The sequence below is a fragment of the Pollachius pollachius genome (assembly GCF_949987615.1).
Source record: "Pollachius pollachius genome assembly, chromosome: 20".
Classification (NCBI taxonomy): Eukaryota; Metazoa; Chordata; class Actinopteri; order Gadiformes; family Gadidae; genus Pollachius; species Pollachius pollachius.
In genome coordinates, this window is record NC_136953.1 from 8057218 (window position 1) to 8084515 (window position 27298).

At 43.7% G+C, this 27298-nt stretch overlaps 1 protein-coding gene across 1 annotated transcript in view; it reads left to right on the forward strand.

Annotated features, from left to right (window-relative positions):
- Positions 1-112: 112 nt before the first annotated feature.
- The window catches only part of LOC307090995 (uncharacterized protein), a gene marked incomplete at its 5' end in the record, with an annotated part of 39824 nt that continues 12638 nt past the window's right edge, over positions 113-27298 (forward strand). Inside the window, 22 exons of the mRNA XM_079757819.1 lie at positions 113-178; positions 16655-16716; positions 16808-16843; positions 17505-18017; positions 18202-18372; positions 18616-18752; positions 19023-19516; positions 19634-19777; positions 20147-20245; positions 20330-21473; positions 21619-21653; positions 21746-21901; positions 22054-22176; positions 22528-22566; positions 23323-23460; positions 23673-23781; positions 23994-24110; positions 25084-25118; positions 25285-25449; positions 25699-25833; positions 25961-25999; positions 26242-26388. Coding sequence (XP_079613945.1) covers positions 113-178; positions 16655-16716; positions 16808-16843; positions 17505-18017; positions 18202-18372; positions 18616-18752; positions 19023-19516; positions 19634-19777; positions 20147-20245; positions 20330-21473; positions 21619-21653; positions 21746-21901; positions 22054-22176; positions 22528-22566; positions 23323-23460; positions 23673-23781; positions 23994-24110; positions 25084-25118; positions 25285-25449; positions 25699-25833; positions 25961-25999; positions 26242-26388 — 4104 coding nt within the window. The remainder of the gene's footprint in view (positions 179-16654; positions 16717-16807; positions 16844-17504; positions 18018-18201; positions 18373-18615; positions 18753-19022; positions 19517-19633; positions 19778-20146; positions 20246-20329; positions 21474-21618; positions 21654-21745; positions 21902-22053; positions 22177-22527; positions 22567-23322; positions 23461-23672; positions 23782-23993; positions 24111-25083; positions 25119-25284; positions 25450-25698; positions 25834-25960; positions 26000-26241; positions 26389-27298) is intronic.

The window sequence follows — 27298 nt, forward strand, 5'->3', positions numbered from 1 at the left end:
AAGGCCGACTTGGCAACCCTTTAGACGTAGTCGGGGGATGAAGGCAGATCTGGCAACCCAGGAGTTTTCGTCCCCTGCATGTAAGCAACAAACACAACCCACATCCTGATCATCGCCTTGTGAAGAGAGACGTCCGGAGTCGTGCATCTCAGCCAAACAAAGCAACGATATTAGACAAGTAAGATATGCTCGGTGCCTGATATTACATTTCTCCTGTGTAGTATATGTTGTTTAATAGTGCAGCCCGGATTGGTTTACTCAGGGGCAGTGAAGATATGCAACGGGCTGGCGTTGCTGTCTGTCACTTCGCAGTCAACATTTGAACTTTCTTGAGCTTATCGCCATCCTAGTATATCAAAAAATCGTTTCGGAATCAGGGTTTGTGTTGGTAACCGATCGGTACCGCACCACAAACAACGTGAACACGCCGTTTAGTGCTTCTGGGGCTAGCAGCTAGCTAGTCTAGCTCACGTCTGGTAAGCGTGGTAAAGTCGGTTTGATATTCGACACATTCGAAAAATCTATTTAGCACTGGCTACGAGGGACAAATTTGTGTCAAACTAACTTTGATGTGTTAATGCAAGGCCTGCCTATTTAACACAAAGCTTCTTTTGTAAAACGATTTTTAATGTTGATAAATGCTTTAACCTGTTAAGCCCTAGGCCTATTTCACAGGCCTCCTGCCCGAAATGACATGCCCAAAATGAATAGAGTATGCCTCCACAACTACAAGGGCTATATGAATAAAGTTGGTTTCAAAAAGAAGGTAAGCTGCAGAAGTGTCAGAATCAATATAGATGTTACTGTGTCAGAGTAAATTCCGCTAGAACATAGTAAGAGATGTCAATTTTCGCCTAGAGAAAACACATTATTTAGAGTGAATACCACCTTGAAACTATGGGATAGTAGCCCAGAACCTTTAGGGAAACATATTACAACATCTGTTCCAGGATAAATGCTAATAAAGTGAATAAAGTGATTTTAGAGAGGGTTTTGTACAGGTAGGTCCAGGCGGACTAAATGCACCATCAGTGCCATTTGACCTTTCTAAGGTACCAGACTGTAAAACTAATTTTATTTCACTGACATATCACTATAGGTATTCATTCCATCCAAATTCAACAGTTTTGAAAATTCACCCAGACCTCTATACATTTTCCCAGTCAAAGAAAACCATACAATCGAAATGAAGTTTGACTCCAACTGGAGCAGATATATTTGAGAACAACATATAGTAAAACCAAACTGTAAAAACAAAGGTAAAAACACAGCTAAAGACTACAATCACTAGGGATAAAGATATATATATATATATATATATATATATATATATATATATATATATATATATATATATATATATAAAAAGCAAGTCACTGTCTTCAGACGAGGACTCGAGAGTGACTACAGTAGCCCCACTGTCGCTAGTAATGATAGCAAATGCCTCAGCAAACGTATAGGTCTTTCTCCTGCCAGCCATTATTTATTTGAAAAATGGAAAAAAAAAAGCAAGAAAAAACAAAATAACTAGCTAACTACTAGCTAACTAGGAATGCAAACGTTCTAAGAAACGTGTTGTAGGAGCGTATGTCTCTATATAGCCGGAGTGTCTGCTCTGAGAATGTTCTTGGCGCTTCTGGCGCGAATTATGCTGACCTTCCAGTCAAATGCGGGAAGATATATTGGGTATGCATTGGTCAATTTGGATCATTGACCGCTCTACCGAACCGTCAGAGCCAATAGAGTTGAGGGACAGTCAAATCGAGGGACCCAAATCCATGTAAAAAAAAACACCATTCGCCAATCAAAAGTATCACACTGTATGCCGTTTTTTATTTGTTTATTTATTTTACTCATCTTTGGCTGCTAGTTCAGTGAGTTTTCGTCGGAGAGTGATGAGTGATATCATTGGAATCTGTGGAGCCTGAGCTTTCATATGACAAATAGTTTGTGTGGGTGGCATGAAGTAGCGAAATCGGCGGCGGCCAGTATGCGCGCATGCACGTTTTGTGTGTTTTGCTACGGGCTAATTTAGTTGCTTGGTGTTAGAATTGTGTTTTGTTTAGGTAAAAATGGTTATCATGGGCTTTTAGCTGAGCTTCTTCCCGTTACGTGGGTATGCACTATGGACATGTTGGAGCATGGTGGTGCTGTTTACAGCACACGTTGGCGCAGCTGCCCACGCCCCCGAGGGCGCTCGGGTTAAAGAGGTTAAATCTATAATGCGGCTTCACCTTTTGACTTACCCATGTCAAAACACATTGGGTGAACTCAACTAACTGTCCTTCATATAACACAAAGCTTATTTTCTCAAAAAACCCACCATTTGATTTTATATATATTTTTAATGTAAAAAAAATGCTTTAAATGCTATAACTCTAATATGCGGCTTGACCTTTTCACCTGCCCATGTAAAAACACATCTGATGAACCCAGCTAACTGCCCCACACATAACCCAAAGCTTACTTTTTCCAAAAACCCACCTTTTGATTTTATAAAAAAAATGTAATGTTAGCAAATGCCACCGCCTCGGCGCTGCCCGCTGTAGGAGGCGGTGGTCCCTTGGCGGCGAGGCTCCGGCAGGAAACAACCGCGGTCAACAATCCCTTTCTCCTCCATGTCGTGGTTCAGTCTACTTTAGATTGACGTGGAAGTGGAAGAACCAGAGACGTTGGAGAACCCGACGCAGTCGTTTGTGATTCATAATATCTTCTGGAGGTGCACACAGCTTTTGGCCGTGATAATATGTATTATATGATATTATTGAGATATAGAGCTCCTGGACTGTAACGCAAGTGTTGTACACTTCCTTGTTATTTGGATAACCGTTCTGCTGTTGGTGTTATGGCGCATAACACGTCAGACTCTGGTCTCTGGTATTTCCACAACGAGACTCGTAGTGGGGGTTATGAGGAAAAGAATGCTATAAATCTATTATGCGGCTTGACCTTTTGACCTACCCATATCAAAACACATCTGGTGAACTCGGCTAACTGCCCCAATCATAACACAAAGCTTATTTTGTTCCAAAATCCAACCTTTTGATTAAAAAAAAAAAAAAAGTACCCTCAAAATATGCGGCTTTTTCACCTACTGATATCAAAAAATACCTGTGAACTATATAAGTTTGCATACAAAAAATGTAGGCAGGCTATACTTGATTTATGTGTACTTTTTACACACACTAAGTAATTAAATAAATACAACTTACAACAATGTCAAATATTTACATATGAACAGGAAATCAGTGTCTGTGTATTAATTAAATTACTTAGTGTGTGTAAAAAGTACACATAAATCAAGTATAGCCTGCCTACATTTTTTGTCTGCAAACTTCTATAGCATATAGTTCACAGGTATGTTTTGATATCGGTAGGTGAAAAGGTCAATCCGCATAATAGATTTATAGCCTTTTTTAACATTAAGTAAATAGTATAAAATCCAAAGGTGGGTTTTTGGAGAAAATAAGCTTTGTGTTATGTGTAGGACAGTTGGCTGAGTTCACCACATGTGTTTTGACATGTGTAGGTCGTAAGGTCAAGCCGCATAATAGGTTTATAGCATTTAACATTTAAAAATAGTATAAAATCAAAGGGTGTTTTTTTGGAGAAAAGAAGCTTTGTGTTATGTGTAGGGCAGTTAGCTGAGTTCACCCCATGTATTTTGACATGGGTAAGTCCAAAAGTGAAGACGCATATTAGATTTAAAGCATTTATCAACATTAAAAATGGTATAAAATCAAAAGATTTATTTTTTGATAAAAAATAAGCTTTGTGTTATATAGGCAGGCCTTGTATTAACACATCATAGTTGTTTTGACACAAAATCGTCCATCGAAGCCACTGCTAAATAGATTTTTCGAATGTGTCGAATATCCAACGTCCAATATAAAATCAACTTGACCACGCTTGTCTGGTAGTGGTTAGTGTAATCTTACCTTTTTTAAATGAGCAACCATTTAATATGGTGCAGCAGAAATAATGAAACCTCTTGATATACGTTGCTTTTTTGCTATGTGGTATGCAGTGCCTCAACGTTTAGAGAAGACTAGATGGGCATTTGAGTTAGTGATATGTGATTCATGAACGAGTTGTTCAAACAGAACGAATCTTGTGTGGGATCCGTCTCTGCGTTCGTTGATTTCATTAATTTGTTTTTGGATTTGCACATGCCCATGACTTGACTGACTATGATCTGGTACGTATGATCCGTATCTGTGAGTCGATCATTGATTTTGTTCATGGTTTTGCTCATCAATTTATAGGGACCCTTTTTCTGTGGTGTTTAAATGTGTGCACTAAAGTAGATCCGTGTGCCAAAATAAACCTAATTATGGGGACTGATTTAAGTTGGCTATATCGTGTAGTAGTCAGTGGTGGGTAGTAATGCGTAACAAGTAATGCAAATTAGTAAAACAGTACTTTTTTCGGGTCCTTTAATTCCTGTAATTTTACTCTTGCTCAAGTAAATATTTGATATAATATTCTACTCTTTACTCTATTACATTTTCAATTGTGCCTTAATTAAAATGAGTATTTTAATAAACACATTATCTTCGTCACATTATCAACTTAAATGCCTAGGGACCACCGCCTCGGCGGTGCAGAAGGCGGTGGTGCCTAAGCGCTGACCGCTGCCGTGGCGGTGGTCACTCGGCAGCGAGGCTCCGGCGGGAGACAACCGCGGTCAATGATTGCGGGTAACAATCCCTTTCTCCTCCATGTCGTGGTTCAGTCTACTTCAGATTGATGTGGACGTGGAAGAACCAGAGACGTCGGAGAACCCGACGCGGTCGTTTGAGATTCGTAATATTTTCTGGAGGCTCACACAGCTTTTGGCCGTGATAATATATATTATATGATATAGATACCTATTTATAATATATTATTAGATATAGAGCTCCAGGACTCCCGTGTGTTCTAGAATATTTACAGAACACGGCTAAAGATACACACCCACTGTAAACAGAGCGCATGGTACTGTGGCTGCAAGCTGCTCAGGGCCACACCCCTACCCTCCTCCTTGACCCACCTCTCTCCTCCTTATTTGCATTAAAGCTACAGACACAGAAACGGCGCATTTGGGGAAAGCTCAATGTGCGACTGGCTCGTAGTGGCTGTAATTCTGCACCACGGCTGAATTTCGGGAACATCTTCCAAAACTGTGTTTGGGGCCTACTAATATCTATATTAAAGCATCCATATAGTAGCATGCCATGGGACCTTTTAAAGGTCCCATGACATGCCAGTGTGATTAGCCTTACAAGCAGTTTTGAAAATCTGCCCCTTATAACATCACAAGTGGGCGTGTCCATCTAGATGTGTGACGGATAGATGAGCAACGTTTGCTACAGTCCAATGGGTAGGCTGGTAGACTGATCTATCCAGCACACATCTAGGTGGACACGTCCACTTGTTGAAGATTTTCAAAATGGCTTGTAACGCCTCTTTCCTAGAACTCTCACACATTTTTATTTAAATCTCAGTGTTGAATTCCCGCTGAAACAGTAGGTACACTGGCTCTTTAACCTGTAAATGTACTATTAGGAATTAATATCAGTACTCTGTATCAGAGAGTACCCAAATGTAACTTCTTGAACTTGGTACAATAAACAGTGGAATCTATGCTTCTCTATACTTAATCATTGCTCACTATCAAAAAGTGTGCAGAAAAACTTTGTTACCAAGGTAGGTCTCTCCCCTAGTTAAGATGCTTTTGGCTACTATTATAGTTGAACTCATTTTCATAAGTCTCAAACTATAGGCCCTGAATATTCTATTCCAAGACGTAAATTTATAGCATATTTCCAAATAATGAAATATACAGTACCATTCGAAGCTCTAACCTCAGAGCCGAGAGTGAGGGAGCAGCATGTTTCCAAATATGAAAATTAATGTTTGGGATGAGTTAACAACATGGATGATGGATGTGCAGAATAGAGGATTTAATGCTGAAGTCTTGGGAGAGGCAAGTTAGTTATTTGCAAACCAACTCATATTTTGTTACTTGTTAGTGTGATAGTCTTTCTTTAAAATGTATCTTCTTTCACGGCAACACATATTGAGAGTGACGTAAAATCCCAAATGAACATACATACGTATTTCTTTGCTGTTTGTTTTGTCTCTCTGTTGCGTATTTTCGTCGTAGTAATAATTATTGTGGAAATCAAGGCAGCTGGACTGGTAGTGTCAGAGGATTGAATAGATGTTTTTTTTATTACAGGATGTAATACAGCAAGGTACAGACAGGTTGAATAGTGCAGGTGGGTGAAGAGCATTCTCCATACATGCTCCTTGGCTTTCGATCCCTCTTCTCGACCGAACCAAAGGTTCAGGGTAAGTGTTATACTAAAGAAAGCGTAAATCACAAAAGGGAAACGATGCAGTGTGTCCCTAGATAAGGTATATGACACTGGCTTTGTCTAACCCAGACGACCAGGCACCAGACATTTGGTTTGTCCTTGTAGGGACAAAAACAAATGGAGGTTTGTTGTAAGTAACACATTGTATCAGTTGGAGAGGCACTGGCCTGTCCTTACACTAATTCAAGCTCAAGCGTGTACAACTGGCCAGGTGTTTCCCCTGTAACCGGTTTCTCAGGTCAGTCTTAAAAATAATAAATCAACAGCCGAGTGGATGTGGGGCCCATGGGGGTGTGATTTGAATAAAGTCAAAGCCCTGGCCTATGTGCCGGCAGTAGTTGCATTTCTCAGATGAAAACGATACAGTTCAGATAATTACACCACAGGACTCGTAAGAACCAGATTAACAACGTGACATTCCACACTTCCTCAGTTTGGTGAGGTGGGGATTTCCCTAAACTCTTTAAAAAGAGTCCCCAGTGCTGGTTGACCCCTGGAGTTCTCCGGACGAGCGATGTGTGTGCTGTGGACAACTTTAAATGCTCCATCGTTCATGTTAGGGAGTCTAGATACTAACCCTTATGTCCTGCGATCCCCATGGGACGCACTGATCTTGGTGTTCCTTTAACAGGATAGGGTCAACTCCCGTATAGCTCTTTGGAGTCTCTCTCTCTCTCTCTCTCTCTCTCTCTCTCTCTCTCTCTCTCTCTCTCTCTCTCTCTCTCTCTCTCTCTCTCTCTCTCTCTCTCTCTCTCTCTCTCTCTCTCTCTCTCTCTCTCTCTCTCATTTATATGTATGTATATATCTCCTAAGTTCTTCTTGTAATTCTACTACTCGGGGGCCCTCCCCTAAATTGACCACCTCTGGGCTGGGCCCTCCCGCCCTCTCTCTGCGTGTCTCTCTGACCCTCACGGCTGCAATCCTCTCTGAACTTCCTCTTTCCTAACTTCTTTCCTTTCTTACCGGAGGCCCTTTGCTAAAATGATCGATATCTCTTTCCCCATCACCGTCCCCCTCGTCACTGTTACTATCACTAACGCTACTACTAACGCCACTCTTTCACTGTTTTCCTTACTCCTTTGCAGTCCATGTGTATGGGTGGGCCTTTCCCTCCTTGGTCGCCAGGGGGGTTGTTTAGGTGGAACCAGTGGTAGTTCCTCTTCTCGGGCAGCAGAGGGGTTGTTTAGGTGAAACCTAACTACAAAGACTGGTATTCTATGGCGTAGGGCCACCATCCGCTCCCAGGACAACACGCTCTCTATATCTCTCCTCAGTATTGGGTGCTGTTTGCTGTACAATAACAGATAAGGGTGGAATGTTGCCTCTCTCGCTCCCCTTTCTCTTTCTCCTCAGTACCAGGTACCGACCGATGCCAATAAAAGATGAGTGTGGAATTTGGCCTCCCCCTCTCTCCTCCTTTTGGAACAAAGATATTACAAACTTCCCTCTCATACACAAAGGGATCCATCTGCCACCCCATACACAATTACCGGCCACAACAAAAATAGTGTTTGAGCGTAACAAAGCAAGTAAGCGTTAACATGAATGAATGAAACGCATAAATAGCGGGGTTAGTCACACAAAAACCCTTATTATTCATGCATTACAATGGCAGCAAATGTTTTTTTTAATTCAATCTCCTTCAGAGTTCTCAGCGATTGTTCAACTTCACGTCGGTTATGCTTTTCTTACCCAAGGCCGGGATCACAGAGCGTACACAGGGGCCGCTGGCTGTCCACCACTTCTACCTAAGTTAATAGGTTTTGCTCACGTGTTTTATTTGACCGTGGAAGGGCTGATGATTACCTCCTTGTATTGGTGCTGGCCTTGACATCTTTAGGCTATGTGCGGTTATTACAACTTAGTTGTTATATACGTCACAAAATCATTGAAGCCGATCACATGACGTAAAGTACTCACGCAACAAAAAAAACAAAAACTGAACTTGCCAGTGGCAGCATGAGTTCTCCCGTATACAACATTGTGCTACACTGCCAGGGATACATTCAGTACCGTATATGACAGACACATGCTGCGGTGGCTTTGATGTTTCAGCCATGGGGGATCCAAAGAGAAAAAATAAAGTATATTGGAACAGAAACTGGTGCTTGCCACCTTTCCAGATTATAGATAAAATATATGGAAGATTCCCATTCCCCTTCCATTCTGTGATCGGCAATGAACGGCAGTCGGCAGAGGACGGTTTTGGTGATCGGGCCCAAAAATGCTTATCGGAGCATCTCTAATAAATAAATATAAACAAAACAATACAATTGTATCAGACCCTAGGCCCCTCAGTGGGGCGATGATAGCTCAGGAAGTAGAGGGTAGGGCTGCTCGATTATGGGAAAAATCATAATCACGATTATTACGATTATTTTTGAGTTTGAAAACATGTATTTATTCAGCATGTTTCTCCCAAAAAAGAACTTTGTAACTGAGAACTTTGAAATCCTGGCTTAACAATTACACAAAATGGTCAAAAAGAAAATGTTCCAATCTAAAATAATATACAGATATGTATCCAGCTGTTCTGCCCTTTCTATAAAACATTTAAAAAACAAAAACAAAAAAACTTGATTATGTTAATTTTGTGATCGTTTGACGCTAAAATCGAAATCACGATCATAATTCGTTTAATCACCCAGCCCTAGTAGAGTGGGTTGGCTGGTAACCAGAAAGGTCGCTGGTTCGATCCCTGGCTTCTCCAAGCTAAGTGTCTCGGTGTCCCTTTGCAAGACACCTCACCCTGACTGCTCCTGAAGAGCTGGCTGTCGCCCTGCGTGGTTGACTCCGCCGTCTGTGTATCAATGTGTGAATGAATGGTTGTAAGTCGCTTTGGATAAAAGCGTCAGCAAAATCCCCTTAATGTAAATCAACGTATGTGTAGCCTTTAGAAAGCATTTTCCCTATCCATCTACCTGTGGAGGTTACAGATTACGGGTCAAGAACTAGCATGTCAACCACACGTGTCGTTTCCATGCAGCCTTTGTGAGTGCATGCGCAAGATTGTAACACAGATCTAACAGTCTCTCGATCTGTTTTAAGATTTCACTTTCCACTTTGAGAGACATATTCCTGGTAAATCTGCTGATTTTGTTTTTTTTAAGTTAGAAAGCAGTTGGATTTTCAAAAGATATTCACACGCTGAATTAGCTGTGTCGCAGTCAACACAAAACGCGATCACCAGTAAGATTCGAGTGTCTAGCGGTTTATGAGAGTTACTGCGCCCTGGCATGATTGGATTATTAGTCGCATTTAAATAACATGCTAAAGGGAAGCTGTCACAAATGGCTATTTTCTTATATGACATTCTGCTTCAAAGACGTGGTCTGCAACACCTACTTTACTGTGGATGATGTTTTCTTTTCAAAATTTTCCTTCATAGCACCCGTATGAAGCTATTTTAAAAATAGCATAACTTGACGGTTCCCCTTCAACTTGTTCATTGTTCCATCTGCTTCCCCACTTTCATTTTAACAATTTCAAATGCATGTAATGTCAATGTTCCAATGAAGTTTTTTGCTTGTGGCTACAAATCATTCCGTCTGTACCAAATAAAGAAGCAGGAGCTCCCGTCAATCCTGCTAGCTCTTTGTTTTACTACCAGAATTTCTGTTGCTCGTGCCATGTTTGTCCTCAATTCCTACCTGCAACAGGGAGCTGTGACTGTGCTAACTAGGACATGGCTAATTGGACTTTTCCTGATCGGTCCGGTGAAACCAGCTTGGATCCACTCACCAGAGGCCCCTGATGACGACGATAACTTGATCCTAAAATGTTAACATGTTATCCATCTGTATAACCTTATTTCTTTTGTTTCTAACCATTTTCAGCTTTGGTTTGTTGGACCCTAGTCTGCTTCCTCCTGCCGCCGGCCCGCTCTAAGCCCCCCGATTGGAGGGGCTCCACAGGAGCTCTCTCCCGATTTGCTAGCAGACAGCTCGTTTTCATTTGGCGCAGATGAAGACCAAGCTAGCTCTGACTGAAATTAGCAGCTCTCTTGCTGCTGGCAGCTGAAGGTTTTCCTCGACGAATGTCTCCAACAACCCTGCTTTGTATCAGTACCAGCCCCTTCCCCACATCAATCAGCCTTCTGAAGGTCGCAAACATGTCCCGCGATCTGTATAACCCCTATTCCCCTGAGAGCCAGGATTCCCCACATCACCCCTACCAACCTCCAAGTGCCCACGTAGGCCCTGGAAATGGAGCGCCTTCTCACATGGTCCCTGGTTCTACCCATGCATCTTATGGTGTCTACGCCGGCACTTCTATGGATCCCAGCCACATATACCCATTGATGCACCCTGGGTCTATGGGCTATATCCCTGGTCAGAGTAAGCCAACCAATGAATTGGAGAGTTCCATTGATGTCTGCATCAAAAGAGCCCGACAGGAGGCGGGCCTCCAATCGATATTAAAGAAGCCGGTGCCAGACCAGAATACTCATACAACTGCTTGGCTTCAGGGATCTCTGGATTTGGCGCCCACTGGCTATAGATCATCACCGGCCGTCTCCGATGGACAGTTTTCTAGATATTCAGAAACGGAGCCAGGTGGTGCATCAAATTGGCATTGGCCTTTGGGCCAACAAACAAGCGATTATTACTCCACTTCCTCCTCTCCCTCTGCAACAAACGTTCCCCCATCACATTACTCGCAATCTTCTGAGCGATATCCAGTCTCCCGTTATTCAAGTGGTGATGAACATGTTAGCAGCAACAGGCGTTCTACTGCAGCAGCAGATTCTGCCCCTTCTCCTCGATCGTCACTGGCCTATGAGCATCCTTCCACCTTCAGAGAGGCTGATAACAACCAGACCAGATTCACCTGTGAATCAGCCATGGACATCCTCAAACGCTTCAACCTTCAGGAAGAAGACTTGGACGAACTCTGTGCCTACCCAGAAGACCAGCTCTCTCCCGCCAACCTACCCTACCTGCTGCGAGACATCCGCCAAAAGAAGGCAAAAAACTCATCCCCTGCCTCTCAGTCAAGCACGGGCCACCAGGCTCATGGCAGCCAGTGTGCCCCAGAAACCAGGGTGGCGTCCAGGGCCGAAGTAAAGCGTGAGGCGCAAGCTCCTACATTTCAGCAGCCGAGTAAAGTGATTGAATACGGACACACGAGTACATATACCTCAGGCTTCCATGAAGAAGAAAAGGATGGAGGACACCACAGCAGCAGTTACATGAGCCAAATGCGGGACACTCAACCAAAGGATGCAGCACCAGCAAAACCCAGTGTTCCAGTGTTCTCCAGTGGCTCACAGAGATCCAACATCTCTTCTCCTGTTTACAGTCCATTACCAAGCGTGAAGGCTTCCCTGAGCAAAAGGCCAGCTGCCCAGTCCATCCAGACTGCCATCGCTTCCCCAAAGAAGGAACCTATTGCGTTGCAGCCACCAGCACTTGTTGCTAAACCTACTGCCACCAATATCATTCCTAAGAGGGATTCCGGTGCCGATCGTGTGACGTCTTCAGGATGTCCAAAAGCAGCTCTGGGAGCCGGAATTACCAGTCACAGACCAGCTCCAGGTACTGGAACTAAGAGTGAGAGACCAGCATCAGGTACAGGAACAACAAGTCACAGACCAGCTCCAGGCCCCAGAAGTACCAGTCACAGTCCCGCTCCAGGCGTTGGCACTACCAATCAAAAACCAGCACCAGGCATAGGAACTTTCAGTCACAAACCCGCGCCAGGACCTGGGAATACAAGTCAGAGACCAGCTCCAGCCACCGATCCAGGGCCAGTTCCCATCCCCAGGTCCATCCCTACGAACCAGGGGCCCCCTCCAGCATCTGATGTATCCATCCAGAGTCCTCCGCCAGTCAAGCCAGCCGACAAGAGAGTGCCGACGGCGGCCATGATCAGCGACTACATGGGTGTCAAACCTGATCTTTTCCCCCACACCTGTAGTCTCTGTAACAAACCTTGTGTTGGCATGAAGGTGAGTACATCAGTGGTGGTTTTTATCACGCCTTTTGGGAGCTAGTTTATAATACATTTCAAGTTGGATAGGCTTGGGTACAAATCATCACTTAGTAAGTTGTTACTTAGCGAGATTACTTCCATTAAAAATGAACTTGTTTGATTACTTTTGCGATACCAAAAAAAAAATGGAAACTCCTTTGCCATTCCTTAACAACGGTATTAAGGGCTAGGGTCTAGTAGCAAATATCTGTTAAAGAAACGTTCCCTACTTTTTTTTTTTTATACTTTATTTTTCGTTTTATATATGTGAACAACAAACAAACAAACAAAAGAGGGCTAGGACATGACAGTACACACATTTGGAAGCCGGTACAAAAGAGAAAAGCATAGGTACAATACAAATATTTCTCACATTGGAATGGAGTGAAATAGAATCAGGAGTCTTTATGTTTGTAGCGATCCCATTTTTTCCAGTACTCCTCTCCTTTATCCTTTTGAAGCCGCAGCACAAAAGTCAAATTCTCCATTGCCTGGATAGAGTTTATAATGTTTGTTAAGTGTCTCATGGTAGGAGGATTCTTCTGGAGCCAGCATTTAGTAATTGCTTTTTTACTTCCCTTTCACTTCCCTCCAAAAAGGTATAATACAAGGACAAGACCAAAAAACATGAACATAATCTGCAGAAATCCCACCACACTCCCTCCAGCAGGAAACCTGCGTACCGCAAAATTTTGATGTCTGGTTAGGGGTAATAAAAAATCTTATCAAATTCTTCCAACAAAAATCTCGCCAGAAATAAGAGTTTGTGGAAGTGGATTGATTTTTCCAAATTTGAAGCCACGTTTCTTCTGGAATTACTATATTAGCCTCTTTTTCCCAGCGTTGTCTAATATAACCTGTTGAGTTTTTATTCAATAAAGTAAAGCTTTTGTATAGTTTTCCAGTGATACCTTTGGTACTTTTGGAATCATAAGCTTCTATAAAAATTTGAATTATTTTCGAGGGTTCAGTTAAATTAGGGGTCTTTATTGTTTTCAGAAAAAAGTGGCGGATCTGTAAGTAACGATAAAAATCTTCTTTACCCAACTCATAAGATTGACGTAAATCCTCAAAAGATTTTAGGTTTCCGTTCTTTATTATCCTACAGAAGGAGGTGATTCCTCGCTTAGTCCATTGTTTGTACCTATGGTCCTGTAAAGCTGGAGGGAAGTGTGGATGGAATGCAGGCCAGCTCAACACTCCAATTTCTCTACAGAGCTGATATTTCTTTACTACATCTGACCACATTTTCAGAGAGAAACTAGTACAATGATTATGTAGCTGGTGAACATCATTAAACCTGCCAGGGCAACCCAGAACTGACTGGATAGGTATTTCAATTAAAGATAGCTCAATATCTTTCCACCTAGCTTCATAAGATGGGTTACACCAACATACAAGATACCTCAGCTGAGCTGACAGATAGTAATCTTTAAGACAAGGCAGGGCCATGCTACCCCTCTCCCCCGGCTGTTGTAATGTTGAGTATCTCACCCTTGGTCATTTATTGTTCCAAATAAATCTTGAAAAATGTTTATCCCACTCTATGAATTGTTTTGCAGGAATCTCTATTGGAAGTGCTGAAAATAAGTACAATAATCTTGGGAGAATATTCATTTTGATTGTCCGAATTTTACTGCCGAGGTCGAGGGGGAGCAAGCTCCACCTGCCCAGATCATCATATATTTTCTTATTTATCTGTTTATAATTAACATCATATAATTGTGAAAGGTCTTTTGTCAGTGAGACACCAAGATATTTAAGTTGTGATTGGTGCCAATTAAATTGGTGCCTGTCCATCAATTGCTTTGAGGGCGTAAAATGAAAGGTCAAGACTTGGGTTTTTTGTACATTCAGTGTATAACCAGAATATTGCCCATACGTTCCCAGGATGTTCATAAGCAATGGGATACCAGATTCAGGATTTTTAATTCTGACAAGGACGTCGAAACGTTCCCTACTTAACGATATGAATGAGTTTTTTGCTATGTTGAGGCAATAATCAGATATTTGCAATAGTCATCAAAATATCACTTTAAAGTTTGACTGAAACACAAGGTATTGTCAATGTCCTGCTTTGCCAAATGTGCGCATTGGGCAGGAATATTCACTCTTCTCTTTTCAAGCTCTTGTGACATTCCTCGAAGAATAAGGATCTAACCGGGACATTGCAATTTACGGGTGTTTCGCATGTCTTAAAAGTTATCGCCGATTGGTGAATGATTTTTTTAAGATATATTGTACTCGTTTGATGCAAAATGGTGCAGATCTGTCTAGGACTTAAAACTTAGAAAAGTAAACATATTAATTTAATAACGCAGGGTAACGTGTTACTTTGTAGTGTGTTACCTTGCTTGAAAAACATGTTTGTTGAAGGGTTGGTACAAAAGGTTAACTTCAGTTAACTTTGTGGAAACAAGAATTATGATTGGGCAATCGACATTCCAGTACTGGTGAACTCGTGTTAAATTTAATTTCCTGGTTTTAAGAACTTCCTTTGACAACGTTAACTCAAACAAGCAGCAACTGGAGATGTCACGCAGGGCCCATCGTGGAGGGGCTGGTTCGGGCCATTATGGTACTGAGAGACAGCTGCTCACTTCAATCAAGGAGAACCCTCATTGGACAGATATTTGGTTGTTATTTGTTGTGAATGTATGTGAAACTCAAAAAACTTAGGAGCCCTATTGTATTCGTTGGTAATATCTTTTTTCCTGTAAAATTTGGCCGTACCTCAAAAACGACATGGTCAAAATTTGTATAAATTTGCAGGCTTGTAGAACTCGTATAATGAGAATGATGGGCCAGAATATAACTAGGTGGTGCTATAAAATGCGCTGTAAGTGCCAAATTCTCAACTGGCTGCCATTACCACTGGGAAAGTGCAATATGCATGAAACTTGTTTAACATGCACCATTAGGCATGAACAACTTTCAAGCCACTTTTCAACCCATATGATCAGACCATTTGGATAAAGTGCAGTGACCACAACTTGACCAAAGGCCAACACTCTTTCCAGATTTGCTGCCGGAAATGGTAAAAGCTGTAAACTCGGCACACGTGTACCAGATGACTGTGGGACTATGCTGATAAATTCATAGCGATAAGTCCAAAGACGGCAGACACACTTATTTTAAAGTGAAATCTATGGTTATCTCCGTTGTTTAAACAGGTGTAACATTTCATAAAATGTTGGCCTCGGCTGCCAAATATGGCTACAAAGAGGAGATTCCATAGTATGCCCATGCCAAATTTCAAGTCTATATCTTAAAAAAATTAAATTGGATGCATTTTGCCATCCTGAACCGCGGCCTCTCTCCAACGTAGCCAGGGCCTTAAAGCGGTACACACGTCATTTCGCAAACATCCGTTTTGACGATTGATTTTAACACGGTACACTTTAGAACAATGGTTGGTGATTGTTTTGATAAGTTTACTTCCGGTAAACCTGTTTTTAAGGCCTACCAATGCTAATTACAGTACCATACCGATGAAGCTCACCATACCTCCACATATGGAAGAGTTGTACTTCTTAAAGTATAGTCTTATCTGCCTTACCCAGTCAATATGTCCATGTTGTGTCGTGGTATTGCCTCAGCCTCATGACCAGGGGTGGTTCAGGTCCAACCTCACCTTCTGTGAGGCGTGTCTTTATTCTTTACATTACATCAAACAATGTATACTATCATGTATCCATTAGGCCTCCATGCTTGTCATACAGTAGTACCCTGTCATGGTTGTGTGTAATTATATTTAAGAATTGTAATTTTTTTTTTAAATGATATTTAGTTTGATTATTTAAGATGTTTGGCATGTTCCAAAATCTTGAAGACAACAATGAAAACACAAATTTAAAACCTCTTAAAGTCTGTATTTTACTTTTCTTGTGGATTTAACATCTTGTATGTTGAGTCAATGTTTGACAAATATTTCTCAGTACATTAATTTCAATACAAAAGTCACAATTCAGATTCATACATATGTATCTTTTCATTATCACCGTCTGCCTTTTTTGTGAAGAGCTGCAGTTAAGCATGCGTGCGCACACAAACGCACACACAGAGGACTTGAGTGGTTGTAGTCTTGTGTACGTATTTTTTTTTTTCTAAGATTTGCCATAGTCATCACTGTCTTTCTTTTTCATGAAACTCCTGCAGGTAAGGTGCTTTATTATAAGGAATGTGTTTCCTGCAATAAGTGAATAAAATGTGTGTAAGAAAACATCCCGGAAAATTTTGTGTTGCTATAAAAGGATGGACTTAACGCACACGCGCAGACACTCCTTTAAACTTAATCACTTCCTGTGTGTTTCCTTCAGGACTGGCTGGTACACAGGAATCAAATAGTCCACCTTGCCGGTTGCAGACTGCTACGCAGACAGTCAGTAAACCTCATACTCAAACTAGACAAAAAGCTGTCCTAAATGTTGGTGGTTGGAGTCTGATGTTTGGAGGCATTTTCTCTTGTCCAGGTATTCTGAATGGGAGCCAGATACAGTTTCACTTGAGTAAGTTCCCCTAACATAAGTCTCACACCCTTGTGTATGTGTGTGTGTGTGTGTGTGTGTTTGTGATGTACTACCTTTTTTTAAAACCAGTCAGAGAACAGTAACTAGAGTTAGGAGATATAAGAAGTTAAATGTCTGAATTAAAGCAAGTGTTTGGAGAACAAGCAAGATTAAACATAAATTTAAAGGCATACAAACGAAAACTATCCCACCTCTCCCCTTACAGGCCTCCCTCCAAAGCCCCTCCCCCCAAACCCTTGACTAGCTCATTAGCTTTAGCAACATGTCTGCCTTGCCTTGTGCACAGATGAGTGCAAATCTCGGTAGGTAGAAAAGACAGTTGGCGCATCCCATCATTTTAATCTGGCCAAATGTATTGATCGCACAGGCTTATTACAGATCTTATCAACAGCCACAGATATATATTTTTTCTGATTGCTGAGAATTTCCAGAAATATGTTAGGGAGAAGTTGCTAGAATAAATTGCCTACCACAGCTTTAATAGGTGTGACTGAATGGGAATGTTTTCTGCTTGAACAAATTTGTCAATGATGGGCAGCACATGACAACAAGCATCAAACAATGAGAATACCTCACTCAAATCACTCAAAGCTGAGCTGTATTTGACAGTACTGTATGTCTGCTCGTCTTCCTCCTTTAGCTCGGCCCCTGAAGAATCCCAGCAACCCCCCACGACAATCGCAGTCCCCGCCTCCTCCCCAAGTTCCAGGCCCAGTCTACAGGCAACCAGCCATGGAGGTCCTGTCCCATCAAACTCTGCACCTCCCTTGCCGAGGAGGACTTCGGAAGCAGGACTTCGGTCTCCACAGAGGAAGAGTTCAAGGTCAAAGTCTTCAGGAAGGAAAGGATCGAGGTCTCCACAGACGAAGAGGTCAAGGTCTCCACGGACGAAGAGGTCAAGGTCTCCACGGACGAAGAGGTCAAGGTCTCCACGGACGAAGAGGTCAAGGTCTCCACGGACGAAGAGGTCAAGGTCTCCATGGACGAAGAGGTCAAGGTCTCCACGGACGAAGAGGTCAAGGTCAAAGTCTTCAGGAAGGAAGCGGTCGAGTTCAAGGAAGAGGTCAACGTCGCCAGCGAGTTTGCAGTCCCCAGATTGGAAGCGAACCAGCGGGAAAGCTAGCTCACCCCGTAGCTTCAGACCTTTCCACAGGTAACCCAGATTCCTTCAATCTCAATGGTGTAGTTCACCAAATGCATCCGCGCTATCCTTCATACTCACTGACTTTAATAATATACATGATTGAAATCAAGCTGATAATGATAATAATAAGACCTCCTGTCTGGCCCTTCCTCCTCACCTCTTTGTGATTGGTTCCTTCTTTCTCATTCACCAGCCGTAGAAGCCGCTCCCGTTCCTCGTCAAGCTCCTCCCCCAGGTCTGACCGTTACCACGGCAAAAGACAGTCCTCACCAGCCAGCAGATCCAGGCGAAGGTCTGGGTCCCCACGAAGGGGTCGGGGGTCACAATCTCCCCGACATGCACGTGGTACCAGACCCACACGCAGGTGTGTTGGGTTACTTGTTTCTTTGAATTGTTTTATGGTACACTAGTAACCATAGAAACAGTAACCAACTTAGCACTCGTTACCAAACGAAACCACTGGTAAGTGTAAAGTAGTGACATCAGAACACAAGGTTAATATTTATTTATTGATATTATTAGTGAATAAAGTGGTAATACAGTTCACAGTAATAAGTAGTCGTTAAACCGATGGTCTAGTATTCATGATAATCTTCCATCCTCCCAGGTCCCGCTCTGGGTCTCGCTCCCCTCACCCCTCCTCGCAGCGAAGACGGTCACGCAGTCAGGATGGGAGGTCTTCGGGTCGCAGACAAGAGGAGACCAGCGTAGAACAGCTGGCCAAGAAACTACTGGAATCCTCTGGTAAGAGACCACTAATGGAGGGAGAGTTACAGGTAGAGGACCTCGTGGATAAACCAGGGGAGGGAATGATTTAGTCTTTATGCACAGTTAAACCTTATGGGTACTTTTCATAGTATTTACATTAATCAAATCTTCCTTCGGTCTTTCTTGCCCCGTCTTCCTCTGATCGTCACGCCTCTTCTCCTCTTCCTCTCTACTTCTTCTCTTTATCTCAATCTCCTCTTTTTCCCCTTGTTGTCTTCCTCTCCTTTTCCCGCTCCTCTCCTCCAGGTGTCCAGAGCTGCACAGGCTCTTCCAGTCTAGAGCTTGTGGTCCAGTCTCTGGCCCCAGTGCTGCTGGCAGAGCTGGCCAAGCTGAAGGCCGCTTCATCATCATCCGCTGCTTCATCTAAAGAAAAGAAGCCATCCTCCTCCTCATCTAGAGATGAACAGAAGCAGTCATCCTCCTCATCTAGAGACGAGAAGAAGCCGTCCTCCTCTTCCTCATCTAGAGATGAACAGAAGCAGTCATCCACCTCATCTAAAGACGATAGGAAGCCATCCTCCTCTTCCTCATCTAGAGATGAACAGAAGCCGTCATCCTTATCATCTAGAGACGAGAAGAAGTCATCCTCCTCTTCCTCATCTAGAGATGAACAGAAACAGGCATCCACTTCTTTGACCAAAGGAGGGAAAGAACCACCTTCGTCCTCCTCTTCTCTCAAGGGAATCAAGAAGGTGCTGGTTAAGAAGAGTGTCCCAACTAAGTCTGCAAAACCTCCAGGGGTGAGTAGTTGAGTAGTTTTCACCGTCTGTCTTTCCTGCTTGAATCTCATGTTTTCCTTTCTATGCGTCCTCGTCTGTTTCTGTGTATCTGTATAACTCTGTGTCTCCTGGGTCTAGTCGGGTCTCCTGGGCTTCGTACCGGCCCACCCTCCCCTGATCCTGTCTGGGCTTCCCTCCACGGTCACCCAGCAGCAGGTGTTCTCCGCTGTGGAGAAGTTCGGAAAAAGCAGACTAATTTCTGTGGCGCAACAGCGACAAGAGGTGAGGCCTCGCCCCTGGTAGTTTAACTCCTGAAGTCAGAGTAAATTTTGTTGGGACTGAACCAGACCCATGACATGTTTCCACTTAAAGTGTAAGGGAACACACTGTTTAAGGTGGAATTAAAACATGGTGAGATCAAAGTGTTTTTGGGCCGGAATTCTACGAAGGCGGCGAGCATGTTACAACGGATGCAACAACTGGTGATACCTTTGTTTTTGTACCGTTGTTTTTTAACGTTGTATTTGAAATGTTTTCCCGCAGACACTATAATGAACCGCTGCTCAGACAAAGCTCCACACATTTACACACAAGGCAGCGTTATTATGAGTGGCTACTGAGAAGATTTGCTTTGCATGCCTGTGTCTTTAGGCCACGGTGTACTTTCTACAAGAAGCTGCCGCTCATGCCTTGCTGGGCTTTACGGAGCTGAAGATTGGTGGAAATCCAATCACTGTGACACAGAAAGCGGTAACGGACAAACACGCATGCACGTCATGTATCTCTAATGGCTCTTCCTCCTTTCTGTCTGTAACAAAATGGTTCTCTTTACAGGTACCTAGTACAACAACACACCTTCTTCCGACCCCGGGCCCTGCTGTCAAAGTACAAAGTTCTGCCAAAATGGCCACCAAGGTTGTGGCAGAACCTCCCTCAAGTTCCGGGCAATGCAACAAGACAACCGCGCCCGGCAACAAAACGACCACACCCGGTACCAAGGGGACCACGCCTGGCAACAAGAAGGCCTCACCTGGCAACACGACTACCATCCCTTGCAACAAGACAACCACGCCTGGAAAAAAGACCGCCCCGTCTGGCACAGAACCAATTATGCCTGGCAACAAGGCCGCAACCCCTGGAAACACAACAGCCATGCCTGTCAAGAAGACTACTATGCCAGGCAACGTAACAACCCTGCCTGATAACAAGACAACCACACCCGGCAACAAGACAGCTATTCTCTGCAAAAAGACATCCATGCCTAGCAACACAACGACTGTGCCTGGCTGCACAACAACGCCCGGCAACAAGATGACCACGCCTGGCAACAAGACTGCCACGCCTGGTAACAAGACTGCCACGCCTGGTAACAAGGCGGCCACGCCTGATAACAAGGCGGCCACGCCTGTCAACAAGATGGCCCCGCCCGTTAACGTAACGATAACGCCTGGAAACAAGATGGCCACGCCTGGCAACACAACGACCACACCTGGCAGCGACACGACCACAACCGGCAACACAACAACCATGTCTGAAAATAAGACGACCACACCCGGCAACAAGACGACTATTCTCTGCAAAAAGACATCCATGCCTAGCAACACAACGACTGTGCCTGGCAGCACAGCAACGCCCGGCCACAAGATGACCACACCCGGCAACAAGACTGCCACGCCTGGCAGCACAACAACCACGCCCGGCAACAAGATGACCACACCTGGTAACAAGATGGCCCCGCCCGTTAATCTAACAACCCCACCTGGCAGCGACACGACCACAACCGGCAACACAACAACCGTGTCTGAAAACAAGACGCCCACTTCCGGCAACATAACACCCTCGCCTGACAACAAGGCAATCGAGCTCAGCAACAACATGGACACGCAAGGCGACACGAGGACAAGGCCTGTACAACCGTTGGGCCCTCCACCTCCGGTTGCCAAAGTCTTCCCCACAGTCCTCTTCCTCAAATCAATTCGTGAGTATCTACCTCCAACCCCCATCATTCTCCAATCAAGTGGAGTACCTTCAGCCCGGGGTTAGATTTGGGCATATAATAAGAAATTTGACCATCACCATGCTGACTTTTTACAGCGCTTATTTTCTCTCTGTCATTTTAACAGAATGTCTGGATGTTCAGTGTTGGAAATGGAAGGATGTAGGTCTAATAACGGCATCAAACACACACACTCACGCAAGCACACATGGCCAATAATTAATCTCAGTCTCTTTGCCGCTCTCTCGATATAGTTCCTGCCCTACGCCACCAGTGGTGCCACCATCATGGTGACTGATCTGCCAGAGATAAGCAACAATGTTTACACTGCGTCTTCGATCACACATGCTTTGGGGAGGTTTGGCAACATCCAATGTGACAAATGCTTCATCCTTCCTGACAACTGCACGGTAAAGTTGAAACATAGACATACATTGTACTTTAAACCTGCAACCATGTCACTTTGTACCGCACTGATGGTCTCCGTTATAGTTTGTTTATTTGTGTCCAGGGCATCAGTGCCAATGTTCTTTTAGTGATGCCGAATGCTTTGTGTGTCCAGGCGTTTGTAACCATGATTGCCAATAAGATGGCAGTGCTGATGGAGGCGCTGGTGATGGGAGCCCCCTTGAAATTCAAAACTGTCCGCTGTCACCTTCTGAAGGAGAACGCCCTCGAATCTCCGGTAAACACACAAACACACACGGGAAAACTGAATTCTCTGAATCAATGGAGGTCTTGAAACGACTTGATGTGAATACTGGGCTTAATCTGACGTAACAAAGCCCCATCTTCACAGAGACCGGCCCCTGTTTTTCTTGCTTGTAATCTATTATTACAGTATTTTATATTATTCTAAAGTATACAAAATCAGGCTATTGGCAGCCTATAGCTATATGTAAGATTGAATGCAGAAGCTTACATGAATGGACAGGCAGAGTCGTGATATTTTGAAAAACTGAATTTGTTAGTGGAGGAGGTTTGTCGTTTAGTGGCGGCGGTGTAACCCTGTTAATGACCCCTCACTGCCTTTCAGATCACCTTCTATAAACATCTTCTGCGCTGGAGTGAAAAGGTGACACGCACACACTCCCACTGCGATCTGGGTCAATCACAACCTTCAGTCTTCTTAGCAATCACGTTTGTTAAAGTGAAAAAAAAGTCAATGTGAGATCTGCACTGTTTTTGTTAATTATTAGAACCAGAGGACCTGTGCAATTTGTTGGCACTTTATTTTGAGATGAACTTCATCCGGGATCAATACACCCACAATCCCACTGCGATCTGGGTCAATCACAGCCTTCAGTCTTCGTAGCAATCAGGTTTTTTAAAGTGATAAGTTCCACAGAGCGCCACAGGAAATCTCTCATTCCAGTGGCCATCAAACTCTAACTCCTCCCACTACCCACAGTGTGTGAGTCAATTTTTTGTTATTTATTGGAACCAGAGGACCTGTGCAATTTGTTGGCACTTTATTTTGAGATGGACTTCCTCCGGGATCAATGCAGTCATCTGTGTCTGTAAGGCGGTGTGATCAGCCGGAATATGTTAAACATTGTGCTTGTCCGAAAAAGGTTCTGGCTTTATTGCCGAATCCAATGAGTTACTGGAGGAATCTGAAACACTTCCTTTTACTAGACACTGATGTACCCTCAAGACCCACTTATTGTCCAATGAATCTTGTAGAGCCGCTTAAGGGGTTTTGAAGTTTGGCACAATGGTGCTTGCGGGAAATACCTTCAGATTTTGATAGGGGGCACAAGTCAAGTCACTCTAAACAATACTATTGGAATCCAGCCCAGGTGTTGAATGTCTACTTCCTGTGTTCTAGCTTTATGATGAGTCTACATTGGGGTACAGACTGGTGTACATCAGCAACATTCCTGATAACAACTACTGGATGAAGGGCTTCCATGAAGGCATCAACAAGACCGCAGGAGTCAGGCTTTACCTGCCGCTGATAGGCAAGGTACAAACATGCACTTCCTGATCTGTTCTACCTAATTTGCTTAACACATGGCAACCTGAATCATTTTTGTGTGTGTGTGTGTGTGTGTGTGTGTGTGTGTGTGTGTGTGTGTGTGTGTGTGTGTGTGTGTGTGTGTGTGTGTGTGTGTGTGTGTGTGTGTGTGTGTGTGTGTGTGTGTGTGTGTGTGCGCGCGCGCGCGCATGCGCGTGAAGATATTTGTAGAATTCGTCACGGTGGAGGATGCAGACCGATTCGGTGTCTGGCTGTCCAAATTTCGGCCGATACAAAAGTTTAGATGGAAAATCTGTATCTCGCGTCCTGGTACGTGACACAACAGCACCACCCAGTGGACATCATGCAACAGCACCCCACCTAAACCTCATGCTCTAGTTAATGTCTTCACACTGCAGATAGCATCCTCTACTCTAACCAGTGTCTCCACACTGTAGACATCAATCCTCCACTCTAAACATACTGTCTTTACACTGTAGATTTCAATCCTCCACTCTAAGTGTGTGTGTGTGTCCCCCCAGGCCTCGACCAAGACAGATATGAACTCTTCAAGGCAGGGCGTGAAGATGCGTTCTTGTTGACGGTGGCCACCCAGACCTTATTCTATCCCACCCTGTCCCCCCAGTTCTACACCCCTGGTGAGACCCCCTAACTATCCCTGCTGTTCTCTGATCTTCAAGTGGACTAACATCTTTTTATCCTCGGGCTCCATTTGACCCCAGCAATTCAAACCTCCTGAAAATGATTGAAATTGTTACCCAAGGTTATGTGTGAGGTACTTTGTTTCTTTGCTGGCTACCTTAATAACACTTAACTTAAAAATAATCAACAGAATATGAAGCAAAAAAAAAAGTCTTAATGTAATGGTCAGGCTGATCCTGACCTTTCAATTATTGGACAGTTGGGAGGGGAAGTCATTGATTATTATTATTTGTGACAACTAAGATCACGTGTTTCTTAATCTTAAAGGGATGGTTCGGAGTAAATTCACCCTTGGTCCTTTGCACCATGACATTCATGACATCCAGCTAACAGAAGTTAGAGTTTCCCCCAGAAGTTAGAGTTTAAGTGTAAGGAGAAAGCTAGTGAATTCAGCACTCCATAGAAATGTATTGACAGTGTTAAATAGTGTTAAATAGGTGTTTCTTTTTACTTGTGACTTTTGCTGAGGAATGTTGCTCGCTTTTCCCAAATCCCGGAAGTGGCATCGTCGCAGCGGTAGCGTAAGCAGCAGACAGTTGAAGCTGTGTTATTGTTAATAAACCCCTGGTGTACTTACAAACTTTACTATGCCTCGTTTTATGAGTACAGACCCTATTTGTACTACTGACGAAGTGTGGTAACATTCCAAGCATTATTAGTGGGGTAATTTACAAGATACAGGACAGGTTCCATTAGCACCAGTACTAAGCCGGTCGGCTGAAAACCCCAAGGGTGAATTTACTCCGAACCATCCCTTTTAATGATATTGAAGCTGTGTCGAATATTGTTTATGGTTATAACAATGAAGCCAGCCTTGTGTGTGTTGATTCATAATAATGATAATAAAGCCAACTGTGCTGTACTCTTGCTAATATTAATGATTAAAGTTGCTATTGTCTGACCTCTCAGCACACAGGACGGTGAACGGACCAGAAGACCTTGAGGTGAGTCGGTCCGTCGGTCTGTTGGCATGCATCCCAACGATTAAAAAATATTTCTCCATTAGGGATGCCCTAATTTGACCTTTTATTCAGACTGACCATTTTAGTGTCTGTTGGGGCAGTGTGCAAACACAATTATTTTATTCTCTCAACTGATTCTTTCCTGAAGTCGGCGGATACCCATTTGACTGGGCAGAGCGTAGTCATGGTGACAGGGCTGGCGTTTGGCACGTACCGCCACATGGACCTCGTGGGTGAGGTGTGGCCTTACTTCGTGGAGAAGGACATCAGCCGTGTGTACTACTCTGTAGTGATCCTACCTCTGCAGAGAAGGGTACGCACGCGCACCCACAAACTGTATTTCGATGTCATGCAAGTCCTTATTATTATTATGTCCTTGCCTCCTGTCCACCATACTTTTTCCGTCTTGCCTCCTTTTCCTTACTCATTTCTCCTCCTATCTCTCCTTCTCTTCTATTTCCTCCACTCCCCCTCTTCTTCCTTTTCCTCCTCCCCTCTCATCTCCTCCCCCTCACCTCCGGTCTCCTCCTCACTTCTTCTTCTCCTCCTCCCTCGTCTCCAGGCCTTCATCCACTTTGACAACGCTTTGAAGTGTAAGGAGTTTGTCTCCGATTTCCTCCACAAGCCGTTCACTATAGGAGGATCTGACCTCACCCTCCACTTCCTCCTGGACCATCTTAAGCCCTGCACCTCAGAGGTATAGACACAGAGAATACCATCTGTAATTATGCTTAGTTGATGTACTGTCATGACATTGTGTGTGTGATGTCGTGACAGATTATGAATGTGATCTAATCGACAGATGATATATTCTCTCTTTGCAGCTGCAATTGTACAACAGACTGCTGCAATGGACCAATGTGGTACGTTTTTTATTATCTTCTATCTTCTAGACTTGTATACTGTTTTGTGTTTATAAGTCTGTTTTGTAATCTAACAATCTGTGTTGTGATATAGCAGACTGATACTGCAGTCTATGCTTTGATTGAACAGTATGTTATAATATAGCAGTCCGTGTTGTATAGCAGTCTGGGTTGGGCTGTAACAGTCTGTTTGGTGGTAAAGCAGTCTGTGTGGTGGTAAAGCAGTCCGTGTTGTGCTACAGGTTTCTAAGGGGGCTGGTCACCAGGACCAGCTGATACTGAAGGAGATGGATTACTGCAGCAGGGAAGAGCTGACGTGCATCTTTAAAGACATGTCGAACGAAACACGCCTCAACAAGTGGGTCAGCTGCCTAGTCCTCGCCAACCGGGTACGTCACGCTGTGGTCCTACTGGACAGGTAGACGGGTTGGGGGAACAGTAGGTAGACGGGTTGGGGGAACGGTAGGTAGACGGGTTGGGGGAACGGTAGGGGTCGGTAGCATAGAATGAACAACGGTATGAATCTGACCTACAGTATGAATTTCGGCCAAACCGTTCAATCTGTGTAGAGCAAAATTTCTCCTTCGAAAAGGAGAAAAAAGGATGCACGCTCATTAGTGAAGTGTGTGTTCACCGGAGAGGCATTCAGTCTCCGTTTACGACCCACTCCAGGTTTCGCCCCAAAGAATGTCTCGGTGGTGCCGGGAGTTTATAGGGATTTGAAAAACTAAACATTTTAAAGGTGACCTATTATACCATCTGGTGTGACTGTGATTAGCCGTTACAAGCAGTTTTGAAAATCTACCTCTTCTGACATCACAAGTGGGCATGTCCGCCTAGATGTATGACGGATAGATGAGCAATGTTTGCTACAGTCCACTGGGTAAGAGGCAGATTTTCAAAACGGCTTGTAACGGCTAATCACACTCACACCTGGTGGTATAATGTGTCACAAAAGAACGGGGTTTCAACAAAGCACAATTCGACATAAAGAGTAGGTGGAGGAAGGATACAGCCTTGTCGTTGATACGTTATATGGCGGTCCTGATCTGAAGCAAAGGCACACAGAGATTTTGGTAAAAGAAGATCATAGCTGGGCGGTTTTCTTGTGTTCTAACACCTCCCAGTGCTATACAGTGGTATACAATATGTCTCATAATTTTAATTTATACCTTTATATACATTTTTATACCACTATACATTTTCATAGTACATCACTTTAGGAGGTAGATGGGTAGGTGTCGGGAAGGTAGACGGGTAGACACAGGTAGGTAGATGGGTATGAGACGGGTACCTACA